This window comes from Parambassis ranga, chromosome 4 (genome assembly GCF_900634625.1).
Source record: "Parambassis ranga chromosome 4, fParRan2.1, whole genome shotgun sequence".
Lineage (NCBI taxonomy): Eukaryota > Metazoa > Chordata > Actinopteri > Ambassidae > Parambassis > Parambassis ranga.
This window is the reverse complement of record NC_041025.1, coordinates 19,434,551-19,459,017: the sequence shown is the minus strand read 5'-3', so window position 1 is coordinate 19,459,017 and position 24,467 is coordinate 19,434,551. Positions and strand designations below refer to the sequence as shown.

At 43.6% G+C, this 24,467-nt stretch overlaps 3 protein-coding genes and 1 non-coding gene across 7 annotated transcripts in view; 3 read left to right on the top strand and 1 right to left on the bottom strand.

Annotated features, from left to right (window-relative positions):
• The window catches only part of LOC114434207 (complement factor H-like), a 10,573-nt gene extending 8,571 nt beyond the window's left edge, over positions 1–2,002 (top strand). The window contains exon 13 of the transcript XR_003670475.1: positions 1,867–2,002. The gene's annotated coding sequence lies outside the window, so the exon portion shown is untranslated. The remainder of the gene's footprint in view (positions 1–1,866) is intronic.
• The window catches only part of aspm (assembly factor for spindle microtubules), a 15,896-nt gene extending 1,521 nt beyond the window's left edge, over positions 1–14,375 (bottom strand). Inside the window, exons 1-23 of the mRNA XM_028403231.1 lie at positions 13,961–14,375; positions 13,710–13,853; positions 11,954–13,427; positions 11,597–11,692; positions 11,402–11,503; positions 11,174–11,320; positions 10,852–11,091; positions 10,696–10,763; positions 10,474–10,615; positions 9,986–10,116; positions 9,635–9,810; positions 9,305–9,450; positions 8,942–9,027; positions 8,639–8,851; positions 8,332–8,536; positions 8,058–8,206; positions 7,751–7,879; positions 7,166–7,360; positions 2,450–7,072; positions 2,171–2,320; positions 1,895–2,086; positions 1,571–1,763; positions 1,107–1,261 (exon numbers count right to left, since the gene is read on the bottom strand). Coding sequence (XP_028259032.1) covers positions 1,107–1,261; positions 1,571–1,763; positions 1,895–2,086; positions 2,171–2,320; positions 2,450–7,072; positions 7,166–7,360; positions 7,751–7,879; positions 8,058–8,206; positions 8,332–8,536; positions 8,639–8,851; positions 8,942–9,027; positions 9,305–9,450; positions 9,635–9,810; positions 9,986–10,116; positions 10,474–10,615; positions 10,696–10,763; positions 10,852–11,091; positions 11,174–11,320; positions 11,402–11,503; positions 11,597–11,692; positions 11,954–13,427; positions 13,710–13,853; positions 13,961–14,239 — 9,435 coding nt within the window. The 5' untranslated portion in view covers positions 14,240–14,375. The remainder of the gene's footprint in view (positions 1–1,106; positions 1,262–1,570; positions 1,764–1,894; positions 2,087–2,170; positions 2,321–2,449; positions 7,073–7,165; positions 7,361–7,750; positions 7,880–8,057; positions 8,207–8,331; positions 8,537–8,638; positions 8,852–8,941; positions 9,028–9,304; positions 9,451–9,634; positions 9,811–9,985; positions 10,117–10,473; positions 10,616–10,695; positions 10,764–10,851; positions 11,092–11,173; positions 11,321–11,401; positions 11,504–11,596; positions 11,693–11,953; positions 13,428–13,709; positions 13,854–13,960) is intronic.
• On the top strand, positions 13,746–24,467 carry depdc1a (DEP domain containing 1a). 4 transcript variants are annotated; one of them, XM_028403224.1, is made up of 14 exons: positions 13,746–13,866; positions 16,240–16,289; positions 16,436–16,520; positions 17,738–18,003; positions 18,071–18,212; positions 18,286–18,416; positions 18,529–18,659; positions 18,803–18,850; positions 19,158–19,295; positions 19,627–20,622; positions 21,369–21,541; positions 21,624–21,800; positions 22,031–22,237; positions 23,201–24,467. In XM_028403224.1, exons 3-14 carry the CDS (start codon positions 16,473–16,475, stop codon positions 23,336–23,338), a joined length of 2,595 nt encoding a protein of 864 aa, XP_028259025.1. In that variant the 5' UTR covers positions 13,746–13,866; positions 16,240–16,289; positions 16,436–16,472; the 3' UTR covers positions 23,339–24,467. The 4 variants fall into 4 exon arrangements, with proteins under 4 accessions (XP_028259025.1, XP_028259024.1, XP_028259027.1 ...); XM_028403223.1 differs by having other exon boundaries at positions 16,240–16,340; XM_028403226.1 differs by lacking the exon at positions 19,627–20,622 and having other exon boundaries at positions 16,240–16,520.
• Positions 15,004–15,075, top strand: trnah-gug (transfer RNA histidin (anticodon GUG)). Its single transcript has one exon. It is a non-coding gene; the product is annotated as a tRNA-His (tRNA).

The window sequence follows — 24,467 nt, the reverse complement described above, 5'->3', positions numbered from 1 at the left end:
AGTACTGCAACTGTAATATAGTAATAAGTAATACACTTTAGGTATTAGTACTTGTGTGGCTAAAGGTGTAGTTTGGCAGTTCTAGCTAAGAGCAGCCAATGCCTGTCTGTTAGCTAAAAGAAGATTAGTGTAGCATAAAATCTGAAGACAGGAGGAGACGGCTAGTTGTGCAAACCAACATGCTTTTTTTGGTTATTCAGACCCTCAATCAAAGTGTATTTTATACACTGTGCAGTCAAAAGTAAATGGACACCATATGCAGCTTCAGCATCCTGCTGGTCTGTTTTTAGTTGAAAAGGCTAAAATTGTACCGATGCAGTCTGATGATCGTTTGCATTATTGATTAATCAATGTATTCTGACATTTTATGGACAAACGTCCTAACTGTTTCAAACTTCCATTTGTTGCAGCGTAGAGCATATGAGCATTTAGATGATACCTTTGCTTGTTTGTCGGCACAAAAAAACCCTCAAAGAACTGATCTTCTCAGTTTAGCGTAATGCCCGGTTTACACGTGCGATTTTGGGCTCGCAGACTAAAGACGAGCATCATAGGAGAATCGTGGCGATATCTTTGGTCGTGGCTCTAAATCGGGGGTCTTAGATCGCACTGTGAGACAGGTTCCACGACAGCCACTGTCATTTATTTAGAAATTTAGGATGACTGACTCAGAGTGTGACAGCTGCTACGACCTGTCACCCCGCATCTACGCCTTCCTCCTCCTCGCATGTTGACGTACAACGTAACCTGTAATCGCCTGCGATTTAGTGAATGGTCATTGTACAATCTGCACCCATCAAACTTGACGTCGTACCAAAGTTCATTAGATAGCCGTTGAATAGTGTGTCATGCAATGGTCTTATAAGATTGCTAAAAATCGCCATGTAGAAAGACCATTAAAGAATGTGCCTGTCCTGACATTAGGGCCTCCCAACAACTGACCCCATCACCCTTCATCAGATTTTACATACGGTATGCTTAATGGCCTACATGGGAACCAGAAACATGGAGGGCTGGGTGTCAGACTTTTGTCCATGGTGTGAAGTTTTATTTAGTGTTGCCCGTTTACATTATAAGGCAGCAGCACATGTAAAATGCCACATTACCTTGGAGAGGTTGAGGAGGATTTGGATGGAGTAGGTGATGATCTCCATGCAGGGGACGCTCCTGTTGCAGCAACGGATTAGTGTGAAGATGACGTCAGTGGCTCCGCTCTCGACTAGCCGCTCACAGCACTCTGGGGACAGCCTGGTAGCGGTTTCTGTGCACGTAAACACAGAGATATATAGATATCAACAACTACGCTGAATGGAAATCAAAAACATCAAAGCATAACCATTCCTTCCATGAGGCACACACTTTCTGTGTTTTAGGTAATTTCTCAGATAATAAAGTCAGCATAAGCTTTTTTTGGACTTTCGACACAAAACCACAAACAGAAAAAGGAAGTTTTTCATTCATGCTTCCTCAAAATTTTGCCCTTTTCTCATGCCCAAATCTGTGACAGATTTCACAATTACAGTATGTATACAAGTCAGCAATATGTGAGACAAAAACAAACATGTCGTACCAAGGTTTTTCAGGGCCTCGAGAATGTGATAAAACTGTTTGTATCGAAGGAGGTAATCCAGCGCAGATGAGGTCTTGTTGCACAGTTTGTCCTCCTCTTGGACGTTAGCGGAGACTTTGCGTAAGCGGTGCCTTAGCTTCACAAGCTTGGGATTGTCGTTCAGTCGGCGGGAGCGGTGTCCTCTCCACAGAGCCTGAGGCACAAAAAGACAAATATGTGGATGTCAAAATATTTACAGTTTACCTGCAAAATTCCACTCCACTGTGTCATACAGTAATACTTTCCCTTGCCTACAGATGCTCTGCATATTCATGAATGCCATACCTGAGCCTTGACAATGCCCTGCTCGACCCTCTTCTGGCGCCTACGAATGAGGAATTTCTTAACGGCTTGCTGGATGACAGATGCGGCCTTGTGGCGACGGTTGAGCCAGGACCTGACCACTCTCTGGGCTGTCGCCACTTTCCTCCTGTCCTCCAGATACCGTCTCCTCTGCTGCTTTGTTCTCACCCATCTCTATGAAAAGGCAAGAAAATTGTTTTCAGATGTTGTTCCGTGTTCTTCACCAGGATTGGCACCGTGTGCTTGGTGTGGCTGTACCTGTATGGTGATGACATAATGGATTTCTTTTTTAGCCGACTCCAAAGCCCAGTGAGCTCTGAGAGCTCGCTGGATCTTCATGGCACTGAGATGATGGAAAACCGCAGACGTAAAACGGCGCCTCCTCTCTGCCTGAGAAGCTTCATGTGCCTAAAACAAAAAAGCACAACAAAAGAACTGCAATTAATGTGGCTAGTTTTGTCCCATGCAGGCAGGTATCTTTAATTTCAACATTTTTTTCCAGTATTTTACATTACTCCAACAATCTATAAACATTACCTGCTGTCTTGCAATCCAGGCTCTGCAGTGTTTCTGAAGTGTGATGGCAGCTCGTCTCATCCGAATGAAGTTGTTCCTCTCCAATCTGCCGAGCTGCATTGCCCGGACCTTACTCTGCAGTTTCACCGCTGCCTCTTTCTTTCTCTGGAAGATACGGCGCTGCACTAAACATCTCCAGCATGACTGGATCGTTACAGCTGCTTGGTTTTGTTGGCTAATGTCCCTCCTAACACACCAGCCTCTAAAAGCTGCCTGAATGATGATGGTGGATTGTTTAAGCATCAGGTACTCTCTTCTCTCTCTTCTTTGACGAATTTGTGACCGATAGCGTCTCTGGATGATGATGGCTGCCAGTCGCATGGCCTTAAATTTGACCTCCTCTCTGTGCTTTCTGAATGCAGACTGGATCACAGTGGCAGCCTGATGCCACAGAGCAACCTCCTTTCTGACGTGCTGTCCCCTGAATGCAGCCTGGAGGATGGTGGCAGCGCTGCACATTTCCAGGTATTGTGCTCTTTGAGCTTGAGCTGCTGCAGTGGCTCGATATTTTCGCTGAATTGTCAGCACAGACGCCTTCAGTTTCAGATAGTGCCTGTGCTCGCAGTGGGCTCTGTATGCTTTCTGGATGGTGCTGGCAGCCTGGTGCCTCTGCTTGATGGTTTGTCTGGATTTCATTCCACGATATGCAGCTTGTAGGACAACAGCTGCTCTTCTAACCTCTTGATAATGTTTGACCTCGAGGTTTTTCTGTCTCTCAGCTCTGAACCTCTGCTGCAGGACACATGCTGCCCAGCGTTGTCTCCTAAAGGATGACTGCTGTTTATACTTCCTGAAGTTTGATTGAATGACAGTTGCGGCCATGTGCTTCTTGGCAATAGTATTTCTCACAGAATGACCTCTGAAAGCAGCCTGAAGCACAACAGCAGAGTGCCTCATTTTCAGGAAGTTTTCTCTGTCTCGTGTTTTAAGAATCTGAGCCCGGTAGCGTCTCTGGATGATGATGGCTGCCAGTCGCATGGCCTTGAATTTGACTTCCTCTCTGTGTTTTCTGAATGCAGACTGGATCACAGTGGCAGCCTGATGCCAAATAGCAACGTTCTTTCTGACCTGCTGTGCTCTGTAGGCAGCCTGGAGGATGACTGCTGCTCTGCAGAGTTTTTGGTATTTTTGCATTTGTTCCTTTGCAGCTGCAGTGGCTCGATATTTTCGCTGAATTGTCAGCACAGCAGCTTTCAGTTTCAGATAGTGCCTGTGCTCGCAGTGGGCTCTGTATGCTTTCTGGATGGTGCTGGCAGCCTGGTGCTTCCGCCTGATGATTTGTCTGGATTTCATTCCACGATATGCAGCTTGTAGAATAACAGCTGCTCTTCTAACCTCTTGATAATGTTTTACCTCGAGGTTTTTCTGTCTTTGAGCTCTGAACCTCTGCTGCAGGACACATGCTGCCCAATGTTGTCTCCTAAAGGCCAACTGCTGTTTAAACCTCTTGAAGTTTGATTGAATGACAGTTGCAGCCCTGTGCTTCTCATTGATGGCATTTCTCACACAATGACCTCTGAAAGCAGCCTGAAGCACAACAGCAGAGTGCCTCATTTTCAGGAAGTTTTCTCTGTCTCGTGTTTTAAGAATCTGAGCCCGGTAGCATCTCTGGATGATGATGGCTGCCAGTCGCATGGCCTTATATTTGACTTCCTCTCTGTGTTTTCTGAATGCAGACTGGATCACAGTGGCAGCCTGATGCCAAAGAACAATGTCCTTTCTGATCTGCTGTGCTCTGTAGGCAGCCTGGAGGATGACTGCTGCTCTGCGGATTTTTTGGTATTTTTGCATTTGTTCCTTTGCAGCTGCAGTGGCTCGATATTTTCGCTGAATTGTCAGCACAGACGCCTTCAGTTTCAGGTAGTGCCTCTGCTCGCAGTGGGCTCTGTATGCTTTCTGGATGGTGCTGGCAGCCTGATGCTTCTGCTTGATGATTTGTCTGGATTTCAATCCACGATATGCAGCTTGTAGAACAACAGCTGCTCTTCTAACCTCTTGATAATGTTTTACCTCGAGGTTTTTCTGTCTCTGAGCTCTGAACCTCTGCTGCAGGACACACGCTGCCCAACGTTGCCTCCTGAAGGATGACTGCTGTTTATACTTCCTGAAGTTTGATTGAATGACAGTTGCGGCCCTGTGCTTCTTGGCAATAGTATTTCTTACACAATGACCTCTGAACGCAGCCTGAAGAACAACAGCAGAGTGCCTCATTTTCAGAAAGCTTTGTCTGTCTTGCCTTTTAAGAAGTTGAGCCCGGTAGCGTCTCTGGATGATGATGGCTGCCAGTCGCATGGCCTTGAATTTGACTTCCTCTCTGTGTTTTCTGAATGCAGACTGAATCACAGTGGCAGCCTGATGCCAAAGAGCAACATCCTTTCTGACCTGCTGTGCTCTGTAGGCAGACTGGAGAATGACTGCTGCTCTGCGGATCTCTTCATATCGTTTCCTTTGTTTCTTTGCTGCTAAACTGGCTCGATACCTGCGCTGAATGTTGAGAACGGAGGATTTTAAGGTAAGATACTGCCTGTGTTCACAGTGGGTTCTGTAAGCTCTCTGGATGATGCTGGCAGCCTGGTGCTTCTGCCTGATGATTCGTCTGGATTTCAATCCACGGAAAGCAGCCTGTAAGACAATGGCAGCTTGTTTCTTGGCACTCAGGGCGTGCACCTCTGCCCTCATTTCTTTGTTTGCCCTGTAACGTGCTTGCACAACACTGGCAGCCCAGCGGAGCCTCTTATAGGTTGCTCTCTGCTGGCACTTTTTGAAGTGAGACTGAATGGTCACAGCTGCCATTTGTTGAACACGCAGCTGCTTTCTAACTTCATGACCTCTGTAAGCTGCCTGCAAACAAATGACAGCCCTGCGCTTTGACAGATAGTCCAGATGGGCTTTTCTTGCCAGGGTCGTTGCTCTGTACTTCTGCTGACAGACCAAAGCTGCTGCTCTGATGGCTAGGAACTGCTTTCTATCTCGGACAGTCAGAAACTTTCTCTGAATGATTGTAGCAGCTTGGTGCATCTCTGCGAGGTGCCTCCTGGCCCTGTGGCCGCGATATGCTGCCTGGATGACCACAGCTGCCAATTTCATTGTTCTGTACCTCTGCATCTGTTGGTTCCTGAACCTTTTGGCTCTGTAGCGCTCCTGAATAATAATGGCAGCACACTTTGTGGCAAGATACATCATGCGTATTCTGTACATCCTGAACTGAGCTTGGATCACTCTGGCAGCATCGTGCTTCTTCTTCAGCTCTCGCCTTACCATACACCCCCGGAAGAACGCTTGTATCCGTGTGGCCGCCTGCTTAAGATTTCTGAATTCATCTTTCTGCAACCTGCAGAGTTTAAGAGCTCTGTATCGGCTCTGGATGATAATTGCTGCACTTTGAAGAAGAAAATATTGTTTCCTGCATAAAAACATCCTAACAAAGGATTGAATGACAGTCGCTGCCTGGTGTCGTTTCTTCATCTCTTTCCTAATGCTCATGCCTCTGAATCCAGCTTGGAGAGTAACACATGCGGCTTTCTTCTGTAGGTATGCTTTCCTCGTCTCGGTTCCAGACACAAATGCCCTGTATTGACGCTGTATGACTACGGCTGCCACCTTCTTGGAACTGTACTCTGCTTGCGCTTTGTGGCGGCGATAGTAAGCCTGTATCAATGTCGCACACTGATGCCATCTTTGTATCCTCTTCCTGTCGACTCTGCCTCTCCAGTTTGCCTGTACAGTGAGCACGGCGTTCCTTAGAACGTCATATTTACTCTTAGTCCTACGAGCCAAAACTGTTGCTCTGTACCTGTGTTGTAGGACAGTTGCAGCTTTTGTCAAGGCTCTGTAACGCCCTTGGGCAGCATACTTTCTGAAAGCTGCTTGGATCACTGTTGCGGCCTTATGCTTCTTTTTCAGTGACTCTCGCGCCACTCTTCCACGGAAAACTGCCTGTATGGTGACAGCCGCACATCTCATCTGTACAAATGTTTTCCTTTCTGCGTCTCTCGTCACACAGGCCCTAAACCGGTGTTGAATTATGACTGCAGCCCATCTCATCTTTGCAAGCTGTTTTCTGGCAACATACCCTCTGAAAGCACTCTGGACGATGGTAGCAGAGAAGTGTTGCAGCTTCATCCTCTGAAAGCGGCGCCTCTGTGCATTGCCTCTGTACTGGGCTTGGATGAGCACAGTGCTCCTCTTGACCTTTCTGTATTGACGGAAACACATCTGCATTCGGCACCAGGACTGAATCTTTATGGCAGCAGCGGATCTTTCGGCCATTTTCCCCTTGTACCATTTCTTGATTGCAGCTTGTATCACTCTGGCGGCACAGTTTTCCTTTTGAGTTTTCTGAGCTTTCCATCTCCTGAAGCCTCTCTGTATTCTCACAACAGCAGTTTTGAGAACAAGATAATGTGCCCGATCTCTTCTTGAAAGAGCCCATGCTTGCGAGTACTTCTGAATCACTGTCACTGCCTGGTAGATTTTCTTGTAAGCAGAAGCCGCCATCCTCATACGCCACTGTGCTTGGACAACAATGGTGTAATACCTGAGACGATGGTAGGCCCTCATGGCTGAAAACATCCTCCACTGGGCCTGCAGAGACAAGGTAAGAACCATGACATAAAACAGTGACGTAAATTACAAACCTAAATCTCTCACACACGTTATGGAAGTATTAACACTTACCTGAATAACAGTAGCAGCATCATGCTGCATAGCACGAAGCTGAGCTTCTTTTTTCAGCCTCAGCCTGTTGCGGGTCACATAACCTCTCCAGAATGACTGGATGATGATGGCAGCATGATTCTGACTCTTAGCTCGGCACCTCTGGAGAAAACTCCTCACTAGGGACTGGATTTTTATAGCAGCCACATTCCTCTCCTTAATCAGCAAAAGAAAGAACAGAAACATTCTTCATATGTGTATTTTCATTTTTTACTGGGGTAACAGCAATCTATAGCCACCGAATTCAGCGAAAGTCCAAATTTTAATAGTGATGCAAGTGGATTTAAAGAAAGCAAACTTGGACCATCAAGTATATAATTCAGTCACTGATGTCAACTATTGTCATTTTTAATGTCGGACTTGACCTGATTTTTACAGCACGTTTGTATTCACTGACAAATAACTTTTACTTAAATCCTTACATATAGAACTTAAACTGAGTAATTGTACAATAAACAAATCAGAAACAGCTGTAGTCAGATTGATGCCCTCCATTGACTTTCAAGTTTTGTAATTAAATCAAATAAATCATTAGACGGCACCAACCTTGTATAGCTGGAGATCTTTCTTTAGTCTGTATTTCCTCCAGGCGCCCTGAATGACCCGGGCTGCTCTGGTTTCGTTCCTCAGGTCCAGCAGACGAGCGCACAGGAAGGACAGGTAGGACATCACAACCTAGGAATTAAAACAAAATCAGTCTGTTTTTCCATGAAGGTGATGCCTAAAATGCTAAAACCGTCTTGTGCAAAGGAGCAGCGGCGCCTCTCAAACGACTGTAGACAAGGAAGGTACGTTGCAAAAAACAGATGAGTACATATGACACTGTGCTGTAAAACCTCCTGTCTGGACTCACCTTTTCATTGGGGATGGTGTTAGACATGTCAGCCGGGTTGATCATGGCAGGAACTCCGCCTAAGAAAGCCACAGCAGTGTTGACCAGTCTGAAGTTATTTTTCTCGTTCTCCAGAAGCTCTTTGAACTCTGGTGATGGAGAATCTGGGCCTGTGAACAAAAAAACAAATACAAGTCTGTCAATATCTCTAATTTTGCTTTACTATAATTTTATACGTCTCTGCACATTTTGGCTATTTTTATTGGACGTATCTAAACAACAAGCCTACACATACTGCTTAGGCCAAATGGCAAGGAGTCAAACGAGCTGTCAGAGTCGCTGGCTGAGCCGCTGAGCTCCAGTCGGCCCCTCGGTGTGCACTCGACCGTCTGAGTGGTATTGTGACTGATAGACGTGTTTGGCAGGAGACCTGGGTGGTAGTGGTGGATCAGGTAGCAGAGGACGCGGCCATCCGAGAACGCCACGGTGAAGTTCTCCACCTGCACAGATGCAATAAGATGTTTTTATTTTTCTTTCTTAGATCACAACCACTCCACGCCCAAACGTTACAATATTTCCTTGGCCTGAGAGTAACACTTCACCTTCAGTTTGTAAAAGTCACACACAGTTCGGACCCAGTCCATCAGCAGGGTAATCTTAGTGCTGCTGTGTTTGTATGCCACCCTGGTCTTTGCAGGGCTAGGCTGAATGCCCCGGTCGGCCCTCAGGGATGCCAGTCTCCTTTTGGTCCTCAGTGTTCTTTTCAGAAAGGTGATCTCTTCCCTGAGCTGATCCTCATCCAGAATCACCTCCACCTTAAAAATTTGATAACATCATTTCAATTAATCAACTTAAAAAACAAATAACAGAATTTGATGTCAACTTTAACAAAAAGAGACACGAACATGAAATGCAAAGATGATTTTCCACAGGAGGCTCAGTGTCTTTTCTCTGTGTCCATCCACAACGTCTCTGGAATCAATTGTAGACCCTGAAAATAAGGATACAGTGCAAGCATTAGGCAATGTGCTGGAGCAAGGAAGGAGCCATAATAATATAGAATTCTAAATTCAAACAGGTGCAGTTGTACAAAAAAAACAGCCCCAAGTGGCCACTTGAGGAACTGCAATTCATTTCTCTAGTCTATACCAAGGAGATTGTGGGTTGCTCGTATGTGCTTTAAAACAAATATCCTTTTGATGCAGCTCAAAATGACCCTAGAGGGCAGAAATTTCTTCAGGTTTTCACAGCATTAATTTATCTATTACCGTGTTCATCCTTGAGGTCGACTCCTTTGCTTTTGAGCACCTGCAGAGTGATGTCGATGTTGTGGACCTTCTGCAGGCGGCTGATGGCAGGCAGACGGAGCTTTGTCGACAAACTCCAATCCTGGACGAGGAGCTCCATCACGCGCCTGGAAGCAAAAACACCATTCATTCTTTGCTAATCTTGTTACTGATGAGTAGATTTACAGTTTTTGTCTTTGCATACAAGAAGTAAATACACAAAAAGGAAGTCATAAACACAGAACGCAGACGTTAGCAGGCATCCTGTTTTAGATCATGGCATTGGATTCAAATTCATAATATGTAACTCACACTAGACGAATGCCGCATTTTAAATCAACTGCCAAATTCTTCACAGCGAAGTTGAACTCATCCAGCGGCTTCTGTACATGGGAGACGGGCAACCCAAGGTAGCCGAGGTGCCGGGGCAGGATCCCCTCTCCACTCAGGAAGTCCCTTGAGAAGGCCAGCAGCAAGTCTTTACTCGCCTGCAAAAGGAACAAAGCCACATGCAGCATGGTACCAATTCAATCCATCTTATTATTTTTTCACATTTTTTATTCTATTATATTCTTTTTGTATCTTTGTACTGTCTTATTACATGGCACAGTTATTCATTTAGCTCTGTGTTGTTGTCTACAGGGTGGAGGCGCCTTTGCTTACCTTGAACTCAGAATCCACACAGAACAGACAGGGGTCGTGTTCGATTAGCCGGGACTCTTTGGCCTTGTCCAGGAAGCACACCAGCAGGAGCAGCTTCTTCAGAGTGAAGCGAGACAGTGCCTCCTCGTGGCCTGACCGGGAAAAGGCAGGCAGGCTTTCACATGGGTTTAAATAACACAGCACTAATTGTAACAGTTCTCAAACATTTGGTTTCTTTGTTTCAGTTCAGGGAAACAAAATGAATGTTTCCGAAATTGTATTATGAATGAATTAGTAACATATTCATTAAATAAATCCACAAAGAAAACTATTAAAATAGCAGCTCCTAATCTTGCAGCATAGTTAATTACAGTGGACTGGTTGCTGTGAGTGTGGAGATATCTGCTGAAAATATTATTTTGCCGTCAGCAGAAAAACAAACGTTTGTGAAAACTATATATACACTTGCAAATATGTATGCAGCACAAATATCTTTTGTGATAAATTACCATCTTTGTACAGGTGAGGCACTTTGGGGTGTCTGAACTCTGCTGCGATGTCGGGATTCCAGAGCAGCCGCTGGAGGATGAACATAGCCAGACCCAACACGTCGCTGTTGCTCTCGAGGGAGATCAGCTCGCCGTAGATCGTCTGAGGATGAAAAACAATGATGAAGAAACTATCAAAGGCAACAAAAGCAGCAGAAAACACACATGGAAGTGTCAGAATACCTCCAGTCCAATTCTTAGCCACAGTGGATTGTATGAAAGGAGCCAGTTGAGGACTTTCTTGCGTTCACCTGGAAGATGAAGAAAAAGAGCGAATAGGTCACTTTCAATTTTGTTGAATGGAAATCAGGCATCAGGTATCGCGTTATAATACCAGACCTATGTCCTTCCAAAGATGGCGGTCTTTCCGGACAAGCAACCGCCTGGCTTCCACCTCCAGTTCGAGCCTCTGAATTCCTTTCACCATCGCCTCGGATGTGAACAGCTGACAGGCAGAGCGACGAAGGCGGTTCAGCTTCCGTTTGGCCGTGTATGTGCTGAAAGACATCTCCTCTTTGGTGGGAGCTTTATGAACAATGAACCGGTCATTGCTGCCCATGGCAAGAGACACTGCGTTCGCTAGAGGAAATATACAGGAAAAAAAAAAACTTAGATGCTTCGATAAATCCTGAATTGGTCAAATGATGGTCATGATGTTTACCTTTCGTCACTTCAGTGTTGACTCTAAAATCATCTGGTGTGAGCACGTAGTTGATCCACCATGTAAATCCTGTCTCCTGCTTCTCAATCCACCTCTCATCATAGAACATGTTCTTGGCAGCAAACGGCATCGGGTGTCTCGGTAAAGCTAAAAAAAAGAGTGGATTTTAAGAAAGAAAGAAAGAAAAAAGGCATGACAAAAGCTACACCACGTCCTGCCGTCAAATACCTGTTTGCGCAGGCTTTATAAATGTCAGCTTTGACTGCGCTACGGCAACTACTTTTGCCATCTTCGCAGATGGAGCAGTGGAGGCCTTCAGAGACGATGCACCTGTGAGCACAAAACATGTCAGCAAACAGTCAAAAAGTGGATGAATATGAAAAAAAATGCACATTAGCCCCACGTGGAATATTCACTGAATACCTCGTGAGACAACTTTGGAGCTCTGCTGCTTGGCCTGAGCAGGAACCGCAGGCCTTGTGGTCCGTAGAGATGATGAAGTCACTGAGCGTGCTGAACCTGAGAAAGTAAAGTTTTTAATACACAATTTTTATTAACATTATTTATCTGAATATGTCAAACCAGGGTGTATTTATCTATATAGCACAGAAAAGCCACAGGTTTTGCTTATGTATCTTCATACTGTGTAGACATACGTAGATCTTATGTCTATGTAGGCGTGCATCTTGCGTCAACAGCTTGCACAGCATGACAATAGACTTGAACATAAAGAGCAACACCATACAGTGAGTCAGTTGAATTGACTTTTCCTTTGCTCACCTGCTGTTCTGTGTCTCCTCTCTGGAACTGGTCTGGAGGGCTCAGTTTTTCGAGTTAACCCCTTGCTCCTTTTGACCGGTTCCGTCTTTGCTGCATCCTCGATTTTCCCGTTGCTTTTCAGATACTCCTCACTCTTCCTTTTCTTGCTCTGCATTGCCACATGAACCGGAAATGACTCCTCCTGAACAGAGGGGTTCGCTGAGGCAGTCGGGCGCTCATTAGAGTTTGAAAAGAGTTTGCAGTGAAGAGGAGAAGATGACCCCACGGGTGAAGTAGAGGTGAAGGTAAAAGCAATGGGAGCGGGGACAGAAGGAGGTGGAGAAGTGGCGGAGAAAGAAAAGCGAGAAGGAGCCATGGGCGGAGGAGACAAGACAGGAAATTTGACAGGTGCAGGCGAGGTACCAAACCCAGGAGTCGGGCTGGAGGAGGTGAACTCTGGGATCTGAAGTCTGTCTTCACATGAGGGGGTTCTTGCATCAGAGTCTATAACGGGGAGGCTCGGTGTGCCCAGACCAGACTCACCCTGACTGCTGCTATCAGACAACTCAAGAGTTTTCTCCAAGAGCCTCCGTCGTGACTTCTTTATTTTCCTTCCACTCAGGCTGTTTGTCTCAACAGGAGCTTTGCACTTTGTCACTGTGGCTGATGTAAAAGAAGGCTTTGTGACCTTTTCTGTAACTTCATCAGCCTGAAAAACTGCAACCTCACTCACAACAACCTTTTTGCTGACAAAGAATGTGAGCCTCGGCTCGGTGGAATTGGTCAGCTCCGGGCTGTCGGGTAAAGGTTTGAGGACATTGTTGTCAGATCCACAGCCATGATTTCCACTGTTGGATTCCAGTGAATCTGAAAAGTCACAACCTGAAGATGTGTCTCGAGGACTGGTGTTAACCTGGCTCAGGTCAGAGTTAATGAGGGCCAAGGCGTCTTTCAAAGAGAGAACTGGGGCAGGAGAGTTTACGATAGCAGGAAGGGGACTTTCTGACTGAATATGAGGCATCAGTTTTTTAAACTTCTCTGGTGTCCCGATAGGTGACAGCGTCCTGTTAAGCATTTTGCTTAGCTCTTTGTTTTCAGGCTTTCCTGCCAGGGCGTCTGGGCCAACCAACGTGTTACTGGAGTCCGTCAGCTTTGAGGTTGGGACAAGTAACACAGGAGGAGAGCTCCTCTGAATATGGAAAATATTCTCCTGGTCTGACAAGGCCAAAGACTCTTTAGGATTTAAAGTGTCCTCTGTTTTTATGCCGAGACTGTCAATGAGGCCAGGCTTCGTGAGGGACCTCTCTCTGACAGTTTTTCCCTCGTTAAGAGAAGCAAGGGGGCTGCGCGGTTTGTGCCGTTTGTACTGCGGCTGTCTTGACACTTGGAAGGTTTTATTTGGTGCCATCTTGAGAGGCAGCTGCATTTTCTTTCTTCTTGGTGCGGCTATTTTTTCATCCCCTCTTTTGTTTTTAATAGTATCCCATAAGCTCTTCTGAAACACAAAAAAAAGCACATGTCAAGACCATGATGTAGACAACTTCCCCTCACATGTGCCTGAGCAACACAGATATGGTTGAGTGCATGTAGACAGTTCAACCTGGGGTAAGTAACCTGAATAAAACCTTATTCTTGTTTTGAGTATCTTAGACATGCAACACAGTGTTGTCTGGCAAAAAAAAGGGATTTTTTTTTTAGTAAAGAAAGTTTCAAAAAAGCAGTCTAACATCTATAATCTTTACGATATAAATGAATTTTAGCAGCCTAAGTTTACTACCTTTTTCTTTTTTGGTGCTTCTGCTCTCCCCAGCAGGACAGCCTGGTGCTTGATGACCCCGCAGACATTGAATATGAGGAGCTCCCTGATCCCACCGTCCTCTGCTGGAGTCCATGTTACTGTCAAACTGAACGAACCTCCAGGCTACAAACAAAAAGTACAAGAATTATATTAATTTTAGACACCGCAATCTGACAGATTGTTTTAATTTGTGCCACTTCAAGCTTGGTAGCTTGTTAGCTTAAACACACCTGGATCGTGAAGCTGTTGTGGTCCACAGAGAAGCCTTTACTTGAGGGGATCTTGTCAACAGTAACCTCCGCCTCTGCCTCCTCTGTGGGGTTCTCAATTCGTAGGACAGCCGACTTCGAGGTTCCCACTTTTACGGATCCAAATGTCACGAAAGGAGCTTTTGAAAACTGGATCAAACTCAAAACAGGAACATCATTCTCCTTATCAGCGTCGTCTCTCCTCACCGGACTGAAGTCCAGAAAGCCTCTTCTTTGTGCCGGAGTTACCGTTTCAGCCATTCCTAATTTAAAAAGATAGCACCAGCGTATTAACTAGCTACATGTTACTTAGTTCGCGTTTGTTATTTTAAAAATATTTAGTTCCGTTCAGCCTGTGACACTACCCAACTACAAGCAAACGTTTCAACACGCTTACTTCCACAACACACAGTGACGAACTAGTTTGAAATTCGGTCGTGTTGTTTAATCAGCCAATGACAGACGAGAGCTTGCTGCATCTTATCCAATGAGCAAAGAAAATACAGCCGTCCGGCGACAATGCACAGTTATCGACCAATCAATGGCCGACTTGATTTTAAACTTCCACAAGCCACGCCTACATTCAGAGATGCAACGAAAGTAAGCGGCATCACCGAAGTGTTATTTTGAAAACAAATCAGTACTTTATTTATTCACTTATTCGCTTTTGAATATATTCCATATATAATTCCACACATTTAAGTAATACTACAGAGAGACAATATTTAACTGTTTACAACTGATTTAGAGTTTAAATGAATGGATGATCTATTTCTTCATACTATAAACCAGAACGCAGCCCAAGTTTTTAGACGTAAGCAAGCATCCACCCATATATACGATCTTTGCTACGATGATAACTCCGCAGATCCGTCGCAATTAAAGGTGATTAAAATCATCCTAAACGTCGTTTTCTCTCGGAATTGATCGTGGCCTGCTGTTTAAAATAATTTTCAACTAAAATAGAGACATGTCACGGGTACCATCGTGTCGAATGTGACTTGCCTTCATCCAAAGTATGGCTTGCCGTGATCGTATAGTGGTTAGTACTCTGCGTTGTGGCCGCAGCAACCCCGGTTCGAATCCGGGTCACGGCAGTTCTTTTAGACAAGGAACAAAAGTTCATTTCAAAACTGTAGTAAAACATAAAATTGATGTTTAAAGTTGATTGTTGTCTTAAACCTAATAAAAAGTCTAATTACTTTCAGGATCCAAACAAAATGTGGTCCCAATTTTCAGCAGCTGGATAATAAATCCCCACTGCAACTAAGATTCAAATACATTAAAAAAAATAATTATATAAAAATTACAAGAAACATGTCTATATATATATATATATATATATATATATATATATATATATATATATATATATATATATATATATATATATATATATATATATATATATATATTGCTTTTAATTGATAGACATGTTTCTGTGCATATAGCATAATGATGGCATACATCAAGGAAGTGCTGATGATAAACAGTATAATAGTCAAATTCAGTAATAATACAATACTGGAATCCACCAGGCAATGGCATTGGACAAGAGTCGAAGAATAAAGACAAACTAGCTACATACAATATTTTCCTACTGTACTTTAATACATTAGAGTTGGTCTAGTCTAGATTGGATAAGCAGAAAAGCAGGATTTATAATTGTTAGTGTTCTGTTTGCAGACATTTGCATGTGACAAGAGTCCCTTGCAGATCTATTCCTTTGAGAATGTCTCTAACCTCCACTTTTTTCAGCCCTACCACATTGAAACTCTGCCTTTAACTGATTTTCCTCACAAAAGGCCTGTTAAGTGATGTTAATGGTAATTCCATTCTCATGTATCTGAATGGAAAAGAGCTTTCCCCCCAGTTGCATTGGTGACAGTGCTCTCTGTATGTACTCTGGGCTGCTACTACAAATAAGACATATTCCAGGCAAGGGGTCAGTTCATAAATAAATATTTATTAGGAGCTTCTCCACCTGTGCACTAATCACTTAAAGGGATGTTTACAAATATCAATCACTAATATGTATTTTAAATAGCCTACATACACACACAGACACACACAAATTGTGAATATAACAATGGTCAGAGTGCCCACTGAGTATTACTGGCTTCTCATTTGTAGAAACAATATGATTATAAACATGTCAAAGAGCTTAGAGTTGCCACTTAAAGTGTCAGAAAGATTAAATATTATATGAGAAAATGGAATTGTTTGTAGTGACCTGAGTTTTTGTTTTGATATTCCTCTAGATCCCCTTCTGTTAGAGGCTGGTCACATGATCCGCCCGCCGTCCAATCAGGTGCGAGAACTCCACGGCTCGTAATTTTGAACAGACGGAGAGCAGCCAGCGGTGAGCGACGGCTCAGCTGCTGGTAGCAAAACACACATAAATATTTCGTCCTGTTGGCTAATGGATATTTTTTTAACGTTTCATATCGAATGAAGTAAGAACGCCAGCGCAGCATTTTTATGTGTGATAAACATGAGTTCTCATCTTATCACTCCTGGACCGTACCGAGCCACGAAACTGGTAAGTTCACAGTAGTGTTCTAAGCTAGCAGCTAGAGCTCATTATGATCACCAACCGAAACGAAGCCGCTCAGCTGTTAGCCACTTTAAAGAACGTTTGTCTTATTACCGACCCTACCTGAAACTAGTTATTGAACCGCGTTGTATTCTTCTCAGCCATGCAGAAGTGCTCACTTATTCTTTTGTGGCACAATTTGACACAAGTTTTCTGAAGATTTTTTTTTCCTGCAACTTAATGTTCTCAGTATCAATAGCTTAAAAATGTACCAGGTACTTTATTTTAACAGGATACCAGAGCAAAAATGTAGCTTTAAAACCAAAAGGGGTACAGTTTCTGTATTATTTTTCAATTATGTTCATGTCCTAATGTTGGTACTCCTGATTAATGATAATTCCTTATCCCTGCAATAACTGTTAGATCTAGTATAAGCGGACAAGTCAGGTGATTTTCAGAAAAAGATAGAGGGAAATTGTTACAATAATTAAATTCAATTGAATAGAATACAAAATGTAAAAAGTAGAGTTGCATTGTCTTGAAATGCACAAGATAAAGATATGTACACACATACACAGAGTTGGAAGAATAGTAAATATGTGTATTTGAATACACATAGAAACAACCATATGTAGTGTAACAGCTCTATAATCAGAATCACTTTGTTTATCCCTGAGGGGACATTCATTTTTGTTACAGACAAATAGAAGTCAAAGATAAATTGAAATATGAAATAGAAATATATAATAAATATCTAAATACCTAGATAGCATTTAAATCCCTGAGTTGTGTCTAAAGAAGAAGAAACATATTTGCTATTGTATAAAAACCTTTGCATAGTAAAGAGCATGACATGAATGTACCAGTATGAATGTACAGTGTCTGAGTGACTGTTACAATTCAGAGTTCAGTAGACTGTAGACAGTGTCCACATTCTTACTCCAGTCCAGTTTGTGGTCCAATTACATTCCCAGGTATTTGTACTCCTCCATCACCTCCACACTGACCCCTTTGATGCTGGAAGGGGCTTTTGTCCTCCTCAGATCCACCACTAGTTCCTTTGTCTTTGTCACATTGAGCAGTAGGTGGTTGCTCTCGCTCCAGGAAAAGAGCTCATCTCTGTGACAGATACACAGCTGTCGTTCAAAACAAAACATAAAATCATGTAAACCTCCAAGCAAACTGAACTCTGCATACTAAACTCTAAGTCTGTCCTCTTTCAGTGGAATGAGGTGACCCGTTTGTTTCGGGCTGGCATGCCCCTAAGGAAGCACCGCCAGAACTTCAGACACTATGCTTCCTGCTTCACTGCCTCTGCTGCTGTGGATTGGCTGCACCAGCTTCTCTGTAGCAACAGCAACTTTGGCCCAGATGTCACCAGGCAACAAACGGTTCAGCTTCTGAAGAAGTTCCTTAAGAACCATGTAATTGAGGATGTGAAGGGCCGCTGGGGAAAGGAGGATCTGGAGGACAATAACACACTATACAGGTATGAAATTTGTTGGTACTCTGCATGCAGACATAGATGTAAAATTAAAGTTGTGTTTTTCTTCTAGATTTCCTTCCACTTCTCCTCTGAAGCCCATTCCATGTCCAGCTGCTCCGGGTTCCAGTTCCATAAAGAAAAGACCTTCACTTAAGGACAAGGAAGGCTTCTTTAAGTTCAGGAGCATCAAGAAGCATGAGAAGGAGACCCAGGTGAGTTTAAGACCCTTTCACTTAGAAGACAGTTCGCAGCAGAGACTGAAGCCACATTCTCTGTCCTCTACAGGAAAATGTAGATCCTGCCCTTCATTCACAACAAGAGGGGGCAAATCAGCTAACAGAAGAGCAGCAGATGCAGAGACGAGAGCTGACAGCAGAGGATGAACAGGACATCTGGAGGGACATCACCCTGACCCAGTAAAAATACACCAAAAATCTACGACACATTTGTCACAAAACACACAAGAAGACAGATAACGGCAATACATAGAACCCTTTGTAACGAAACCTTTTGTGTTGTGTGTTCCAGCCTTCAAAGGATTCTGGGAGTTGCATCTGTTGATGGAGTTTTAGACCAGCGCTACATAAACCCACAGAACATCATCCATAATATGACCAAAGTCAACAAACATGGGGTAGTCACTCTGGATGACAAAACAAGTATGTTTTTTTTTTAAATCAGCAAAAAAAAAATCCACAAACCTTCGATTTTCATGTAAATGAGAGAAGGCCACAAGGCTTAACAACCCAAGACGTTGTATATTGTAGCTGCCAACGTTGTTATCTGTCACTTGCCTCTCTAGATGACCTTCCACACTGGGTTTTGTCTGCCATGAAGAGCCTGGCTAACTGTGAGTAGTAGCATCTCTCAAAGGAATAGTTCAATCCAAAATTCATTCTCTTTTTATTTCATCCATATAGATTGTTTAGTGTGTAGATGCAGAGTTTAGATGATTTCTGCTTCTTCTTGTTAAGTTGTGTGGTGCTTAAAATGCATTTGAAAAACTTCGATAGCAATGTCTTTTTCGAGAATTAATACTGAGGCCACTAAAGGCTTAAATAAGAATTGTTATACAGTAACTATTTTAAATTGCTGAGACTGACCCGTCCCTCTAAGGTGTTTTTCAGACTTGTGATATCTTGCTGTTTTATTTCCAGGGCCGAAGTATGACAGCGCTCAGCCATCGTATCCCGGCTTTGAAAGAGACGTCTTCAAAACAGTGTCTGATTACTTCTACAGTCTTCCTCAGCCTTTGCTCACATACGAACTATATGAACTTTTTATCAACGTTCTGGGTAGGTTTGCAGATACTGCTCTGCACTTCAGAGTTGTTGATATAATGCTGCAGGCATATGTATGTTTTTTTTTCAGGAACATGTGACGTCAACATGTTGTGCTTGACCTCTAACCGTGCCTTTTGATTCCTAACAGAGGTTTTGGTTGAATCCTAACAAGAATGAGAACAGCTGTACTTGTTGTTTTTGTTGTCTCTGTCCTGCTGATGGTTCTTTGTGTACACTTAAAAGTATGAACTAACTAAACGTTCTCCCGTCCTTTCACTGTCTGCTTGCACTCACACTCTGCCTGCCTCTGCCTTTGGCTTTTCCTCCATTTATCTGCTTTCAGTGTTTTGTGGGTACGTGGCTGCGCCCGCTAAGCAGCAACGTGGGAAACGCAAGAAGTCCGATCTTCCCTCAGTTCCCCCTCCAGCTAAGTCATCGTTTCGCTCCACAGAGTGTTTGCTCCTGTCACTGCTGAGACAGGGTACATGTGATGAGACAGAATCACCCATGAGAGAAGTGCTCGGTGGGAAACTGGCTGCCCTTAGGGGAGTTGTGGATGGCACAGGTGCCGGTCAGTTAGGAGGCAGCTGCATGAGCTTGAACACAGCTGGTTCCTTAAGACCTCAAACCAGGAGCTGCTCACTGGAAACCATTCTTGATGATTCTTCCCCTATGACCCAACAACAGCTGTTTCTGTCCAATGACAGTCTAGCATCCTGTGCCCATAGCAACGGGAGCCAGAGTGATAGCTCTGCCATCACAACACCACTGACTCAGTCAGACTTTACAACTGTGTCTAAAAGGACCCCTGTTACTAGTGAAAGTGTTCCAACCAGAAATAGACTGTCTGTAGTGTCCATGGCTAGACTTTCAGCTGCAAAGAGGTCATGTTCCTTGCGACCCCGCAGTGTAGGCAGCTGTCTGGACATTGTCATCGAAACCAAGGAGGAAGATATAAAAGAGCTCAAGTGGCAGGGTCGAGCGTCCAGCTGCCTCAATGTGAGCACCCCTGCAAGCCAGCAACACTCCTCCTCAGCTTCGCGCCCCCCCTCACTGTCCTCCTGTCATCCCTCCTCCTCTTTTTGTCATCCTTCCTCCTACACTTTTACATCTGCTGCAACCAAAGTACAAGGGTCCAGTGGTGCCACTGGACATAGTGGGCCCAGACCCGCCTCCAGTACCTCAAATCTTTGGACGCTTCCTGCACCTGTTGTTGTCCGACGCTGCCTCAGCTCTCTGGATGTGTCCAAGCCACCGCCTCGACCTGTTTCACTGTTCAAACCACCTGTCTGTGTGCCCACCAGCAGCTCCCAGCTCCCCCAACCCAAACCTGAGCACAGTAAGACCTTCTCACCTCTACCTGTCTGTCTGTCTGTGTCTGCTTCTCTGTGGATGTCTAATCACATTAACCTCATCTAACATCTAACACCTGTACTGGTAAAAAGGGTTTGCAGAAATGACCTTACTGTCTGTGTTATGAATTATTAGGATATATTTTTAAACTATCCTGTCAGGAAAAAAAAGAAAAACAAAGTAGAGTTCTATGAAGACCACCTGTTCATGCTACCTTTGTCTTTCTTTAGTTATGTCCCCTCAGTGAGGTGAGGTCCAGTTGGCCTTCTCACATTTCATGCACTTAATGCCTCTGCTGCTAGCAGCCTATTACAGTTCATACTGTGATAGGCTGCTGTTCAAAAGTTAGTACCTTCTGCAGGTCTGCGAGGAGAAAAAAACTCCTTTTTTAACAGGAAGAAACCTTAAGCAGGACCTGGCTGATAAGGGAGAGCCCTCCTGCTGATAACTAGCTGGGTAAAGGAGAAGAAGAAGAGGTAGACAGTACAGAGAGAAAGAAACAGAATTTAAAGAGGGGTACTAACTTTTTGTATTATGTAAATTACTCTTAATTTTTGTAGTTTGTAGATTAATCTTCTCATTCATCCATTCATTTGTCTAGTGAATGTAGCACTGATGGATGAATGTGGTTATATGGATGATTCTACCGCTCATATTTTTTGTACTGATTGTTAAACAGATTCACCTCGACTGTCATTGTGTGTGTGTGTGTGTGTGTGTGTGCTTATGTAGGTGTTCTTCAGCCGCAGTGTGAGCGTGTAGCCATCGAGGCCCTGCAGCTTTGCACCCTTCTCCTTCCACCGTCTTCTCGCAGGAAGTTGCAGCTCCTCATGAGGATGATGTCACGCATCAGCCAGAATGTGGACATGCCTCGCCTGCACCCCGCCATTGGAACCCGAACACTGGTGAGGAACCAGCAAACAGAACTTGTTTACCCTGTGCCTGACATTGTTGACCCCTCAACATGTATTATTTTGTGATTCACAGATGGTTCACACGTTTTCAGGCTGCGTCCTGGGCAGCGCTGAGGAGTGTGATTTGGATGAGCTGTTAGCTACCAGACTGGTGTCATTTCTAATGGATCATCAAGAGAGCATCCTGTCAGTGCCGCAGTACCTGCTCAGCGCCATCACTGACCACGTACAGTACCTGCGCACAGTGCAGGTATTCATTTAATCACTACCTGCATGCACAAACACTACCTATGCAACACTTTTAGGCTTGTGAGCAGTAAGTTTGTATTTTTGGTTATTTTGAGAACATTTTATAGATCTAGAAATTGAGAAAGAAATAAACCAGGTCCACATGGTTGTTTCTAAAATGGCTCCATCTGCTGGAATGTCTAAAAATGGCAGTACAGGCATACAGATGTGGTTTTACTTTTCTGATCCCAGGTCCCGGTCGACTTCCCCTGCAACACTGACGATGCCGATCCAGTTTGCGCTCCGGTGCCGATCTATGCCTTCTGTCGTCAGATTAGTGGTGCTGAGTTTGAACAGCAGAAACTGGAATCCTCTCAGAAGGCCATGGAGGAGCTGCTGGAGGTGCTGCTGACAGACCAGAACATAAGCGAAAAGGACAGACGCAAAAAACTGAAGCAGGTAAGAAAACTTTTGATTTTGATACTTGACCAGACTTTTGTTGACATGCACTAAAATAAAAATCAGTGTTAGTGTGTCATCTTCATGTCTGAAAAAGGGCACACGTTTCTGTAAAGGTTACAATATGATAACAGTTTAATCTTGCAAGTCTGGCAAACATACCACACATATTGTGCCTCTTTCTAGGTGTTATTCAACTGCAGGACCGATGCAGGGTGGTACAGTCCTTTAGGTCATACATGTCAAACTCAAGGCCTGCAGGCCAAATCTGGCCTGCTGCCCCTTTCTATCTGGCTCACACCCCGATGTCCAAAACATATATAATCTGACCTGAATCTTGTAAATGTAAGATTTTCATTGTTTTATATAAACCTTAACTACCCACAACACTCCACTGAATAAATCCACATTCCTACTAACTAGTTTATTTTGTACAGCAACAATAAAGGCAAAGATCAAAGGTTTTTTGCTGTACGGTTGTGAACAATAAAGGTGTTACTAAACCTAAAAGGAAAGTGAATAATGAACCCAGTTTTAAAGATGGATACAGGAATATCTTTTAGGGAGTTCGGTAGAAACAAATCTCCCCGATGTGCGAAGTAAAAGTCCCTGTTCTAAAGAAAAAAAATCTCAAGTGTGCATAACTCTTCTAAACATGCAGAACATAAGGATCAAGGTGATGAGGGAAAAATGAGCCACTGGATGACTGAATAGGGCCAAAATGCACACCAAGGAGTCAGAAGTAATGACCTGTTAGTCCTTGCGTTCAAAAACACCTCTCGCTCATGATGTAGGAATGTCGCATGAATGATGCCATCACTTCAACAGACTACTTAAACAAGCAGTGTCCCATGTATGAAAGAGGTTTTAATCCTCTGCAACAAAAACATCAGACAGGCTGTTGCGGTTCAGAAACAATAGAGTCTCATTCTCTGTACTGGCATCTTATCTTCTTTGCTTTAGTTTCAGAAACAGTACCCAGACATCTACAGGCTCCGATTCCCCTCCTCGGACAGACAGAACACAGCTGAAAACAAACCAAAGATCAAGCCTCCACTCCTTAACATCAAGAAGACCAAAGCTTTCAGCATCAGGAACTAAACCGGTGTGTAGAAGCTGCAGTGTCAAGTTTAACGCCAGGTTTACTGCACTTTTACTGCACTGAGTCTTTCTCCCTTTGCAGCCATAAACGTTGTTTGTGTTACTCTGGAAACGCTGTTATTGTGTGTAATTTATGTGCAAGTCAGTACAGATTGGAATTCCTTTTGTGTATATATGTGTGTGTGTGTGTGTGTGTATTTGTGATATGTGCTGACAATAACATGAAGGCAGGTAGTTGAACAGTTGAAAGGTTCACACACGTGTTTTTGATTTTTCAGATCAGACGGATTGTCTGGTACCGTGTGAGTGTGTGTGTGTGTGTGCACGCGCGCCTTTGGGAGAAAATATGCAGATCACTGGTAAAGCTGGGAATGATTAGTTTAGATGATACATTAATTTATATGAATGGTAACAGTGGGAGCAGTGCTAGTTGTGTTCGGCGTGTTTCTTGTTATGTTAACCGTGTTATATAGGAATCTTAGATCGTCGAGCTTTACTTGAAATGTTCACAACTTAGAAGTCTGATGTTCAGGATTTTCTTATCTTTTCTTTCTTTTTTTTTGCTTCCATTTGTGTGTTGTGTTTTAAAAACATTTTTAATGTGACATTTTTGATTTTCAGGGTCCCGGGTTATATCTTCATGTCATTTCTTTTCGTTCGTCTCATCCATGCTTTGTTTATTTAGTAGAGGACCTTTTGCACTGGGTTTAGGCAGCAAGCTTTTGTCAATCAGCAGAATAGTTAATTTATATGTATTTAATGTGTATTACACTTCCTAACTAAGCTTTTCACTGGATGCTGTCTTGGTTTGGGTAATGACATGCTACTAACAGGAATGTGAGTGCATTCCAGAACCCAGATCATAACAAGTGTTTGAAGAAAACTCAAAATTTAAATCTTTGTTTTAAATCCTAGCCTATATGAAGTATTAGATTTACCCTGTTTATAGAGTACGTTTGTTCATACCTCAGATTAAACAGTGTGTATGTGTAACCATACATGCATTCGTCAGCAGTGTTGTTTGGATTACAGAGGTGTGTGTACTGTGCACCTACAGCTCTGCATTTCCTCTGCATTATTTACTATGCAAATTCCTGGGAAATAAACCTCTTCAGCTGTTTTTATATGA

What these genes read in the sequence shown, in the direction of transcription:
- depdc1a (XM_028403224.1), top strand. Translation starts at nt 16,473, where the DNA reads ATGAGTTCTCATCTTATCACTCCTGGACCGTACCGAGCCACGAAACTG. An exon ending in CGTACCGAGCCACGAAACTG is followed by an intron (nt 16,521 to 17,737) that starts GTAAGTTCACAG and finishes GTCCTCTTTCAG; the next exon opens with TGGAATGAGGTGACCCGTTT. An exon ending in CCATTGGAACCCGAACACTG is followed by an intron (nt 21,542 to 21,623) that starts GTGAGGAACCAG and finishes TGTGATTCACAG; the next exon opens with ATGGTTCACACGTTTTCAGG.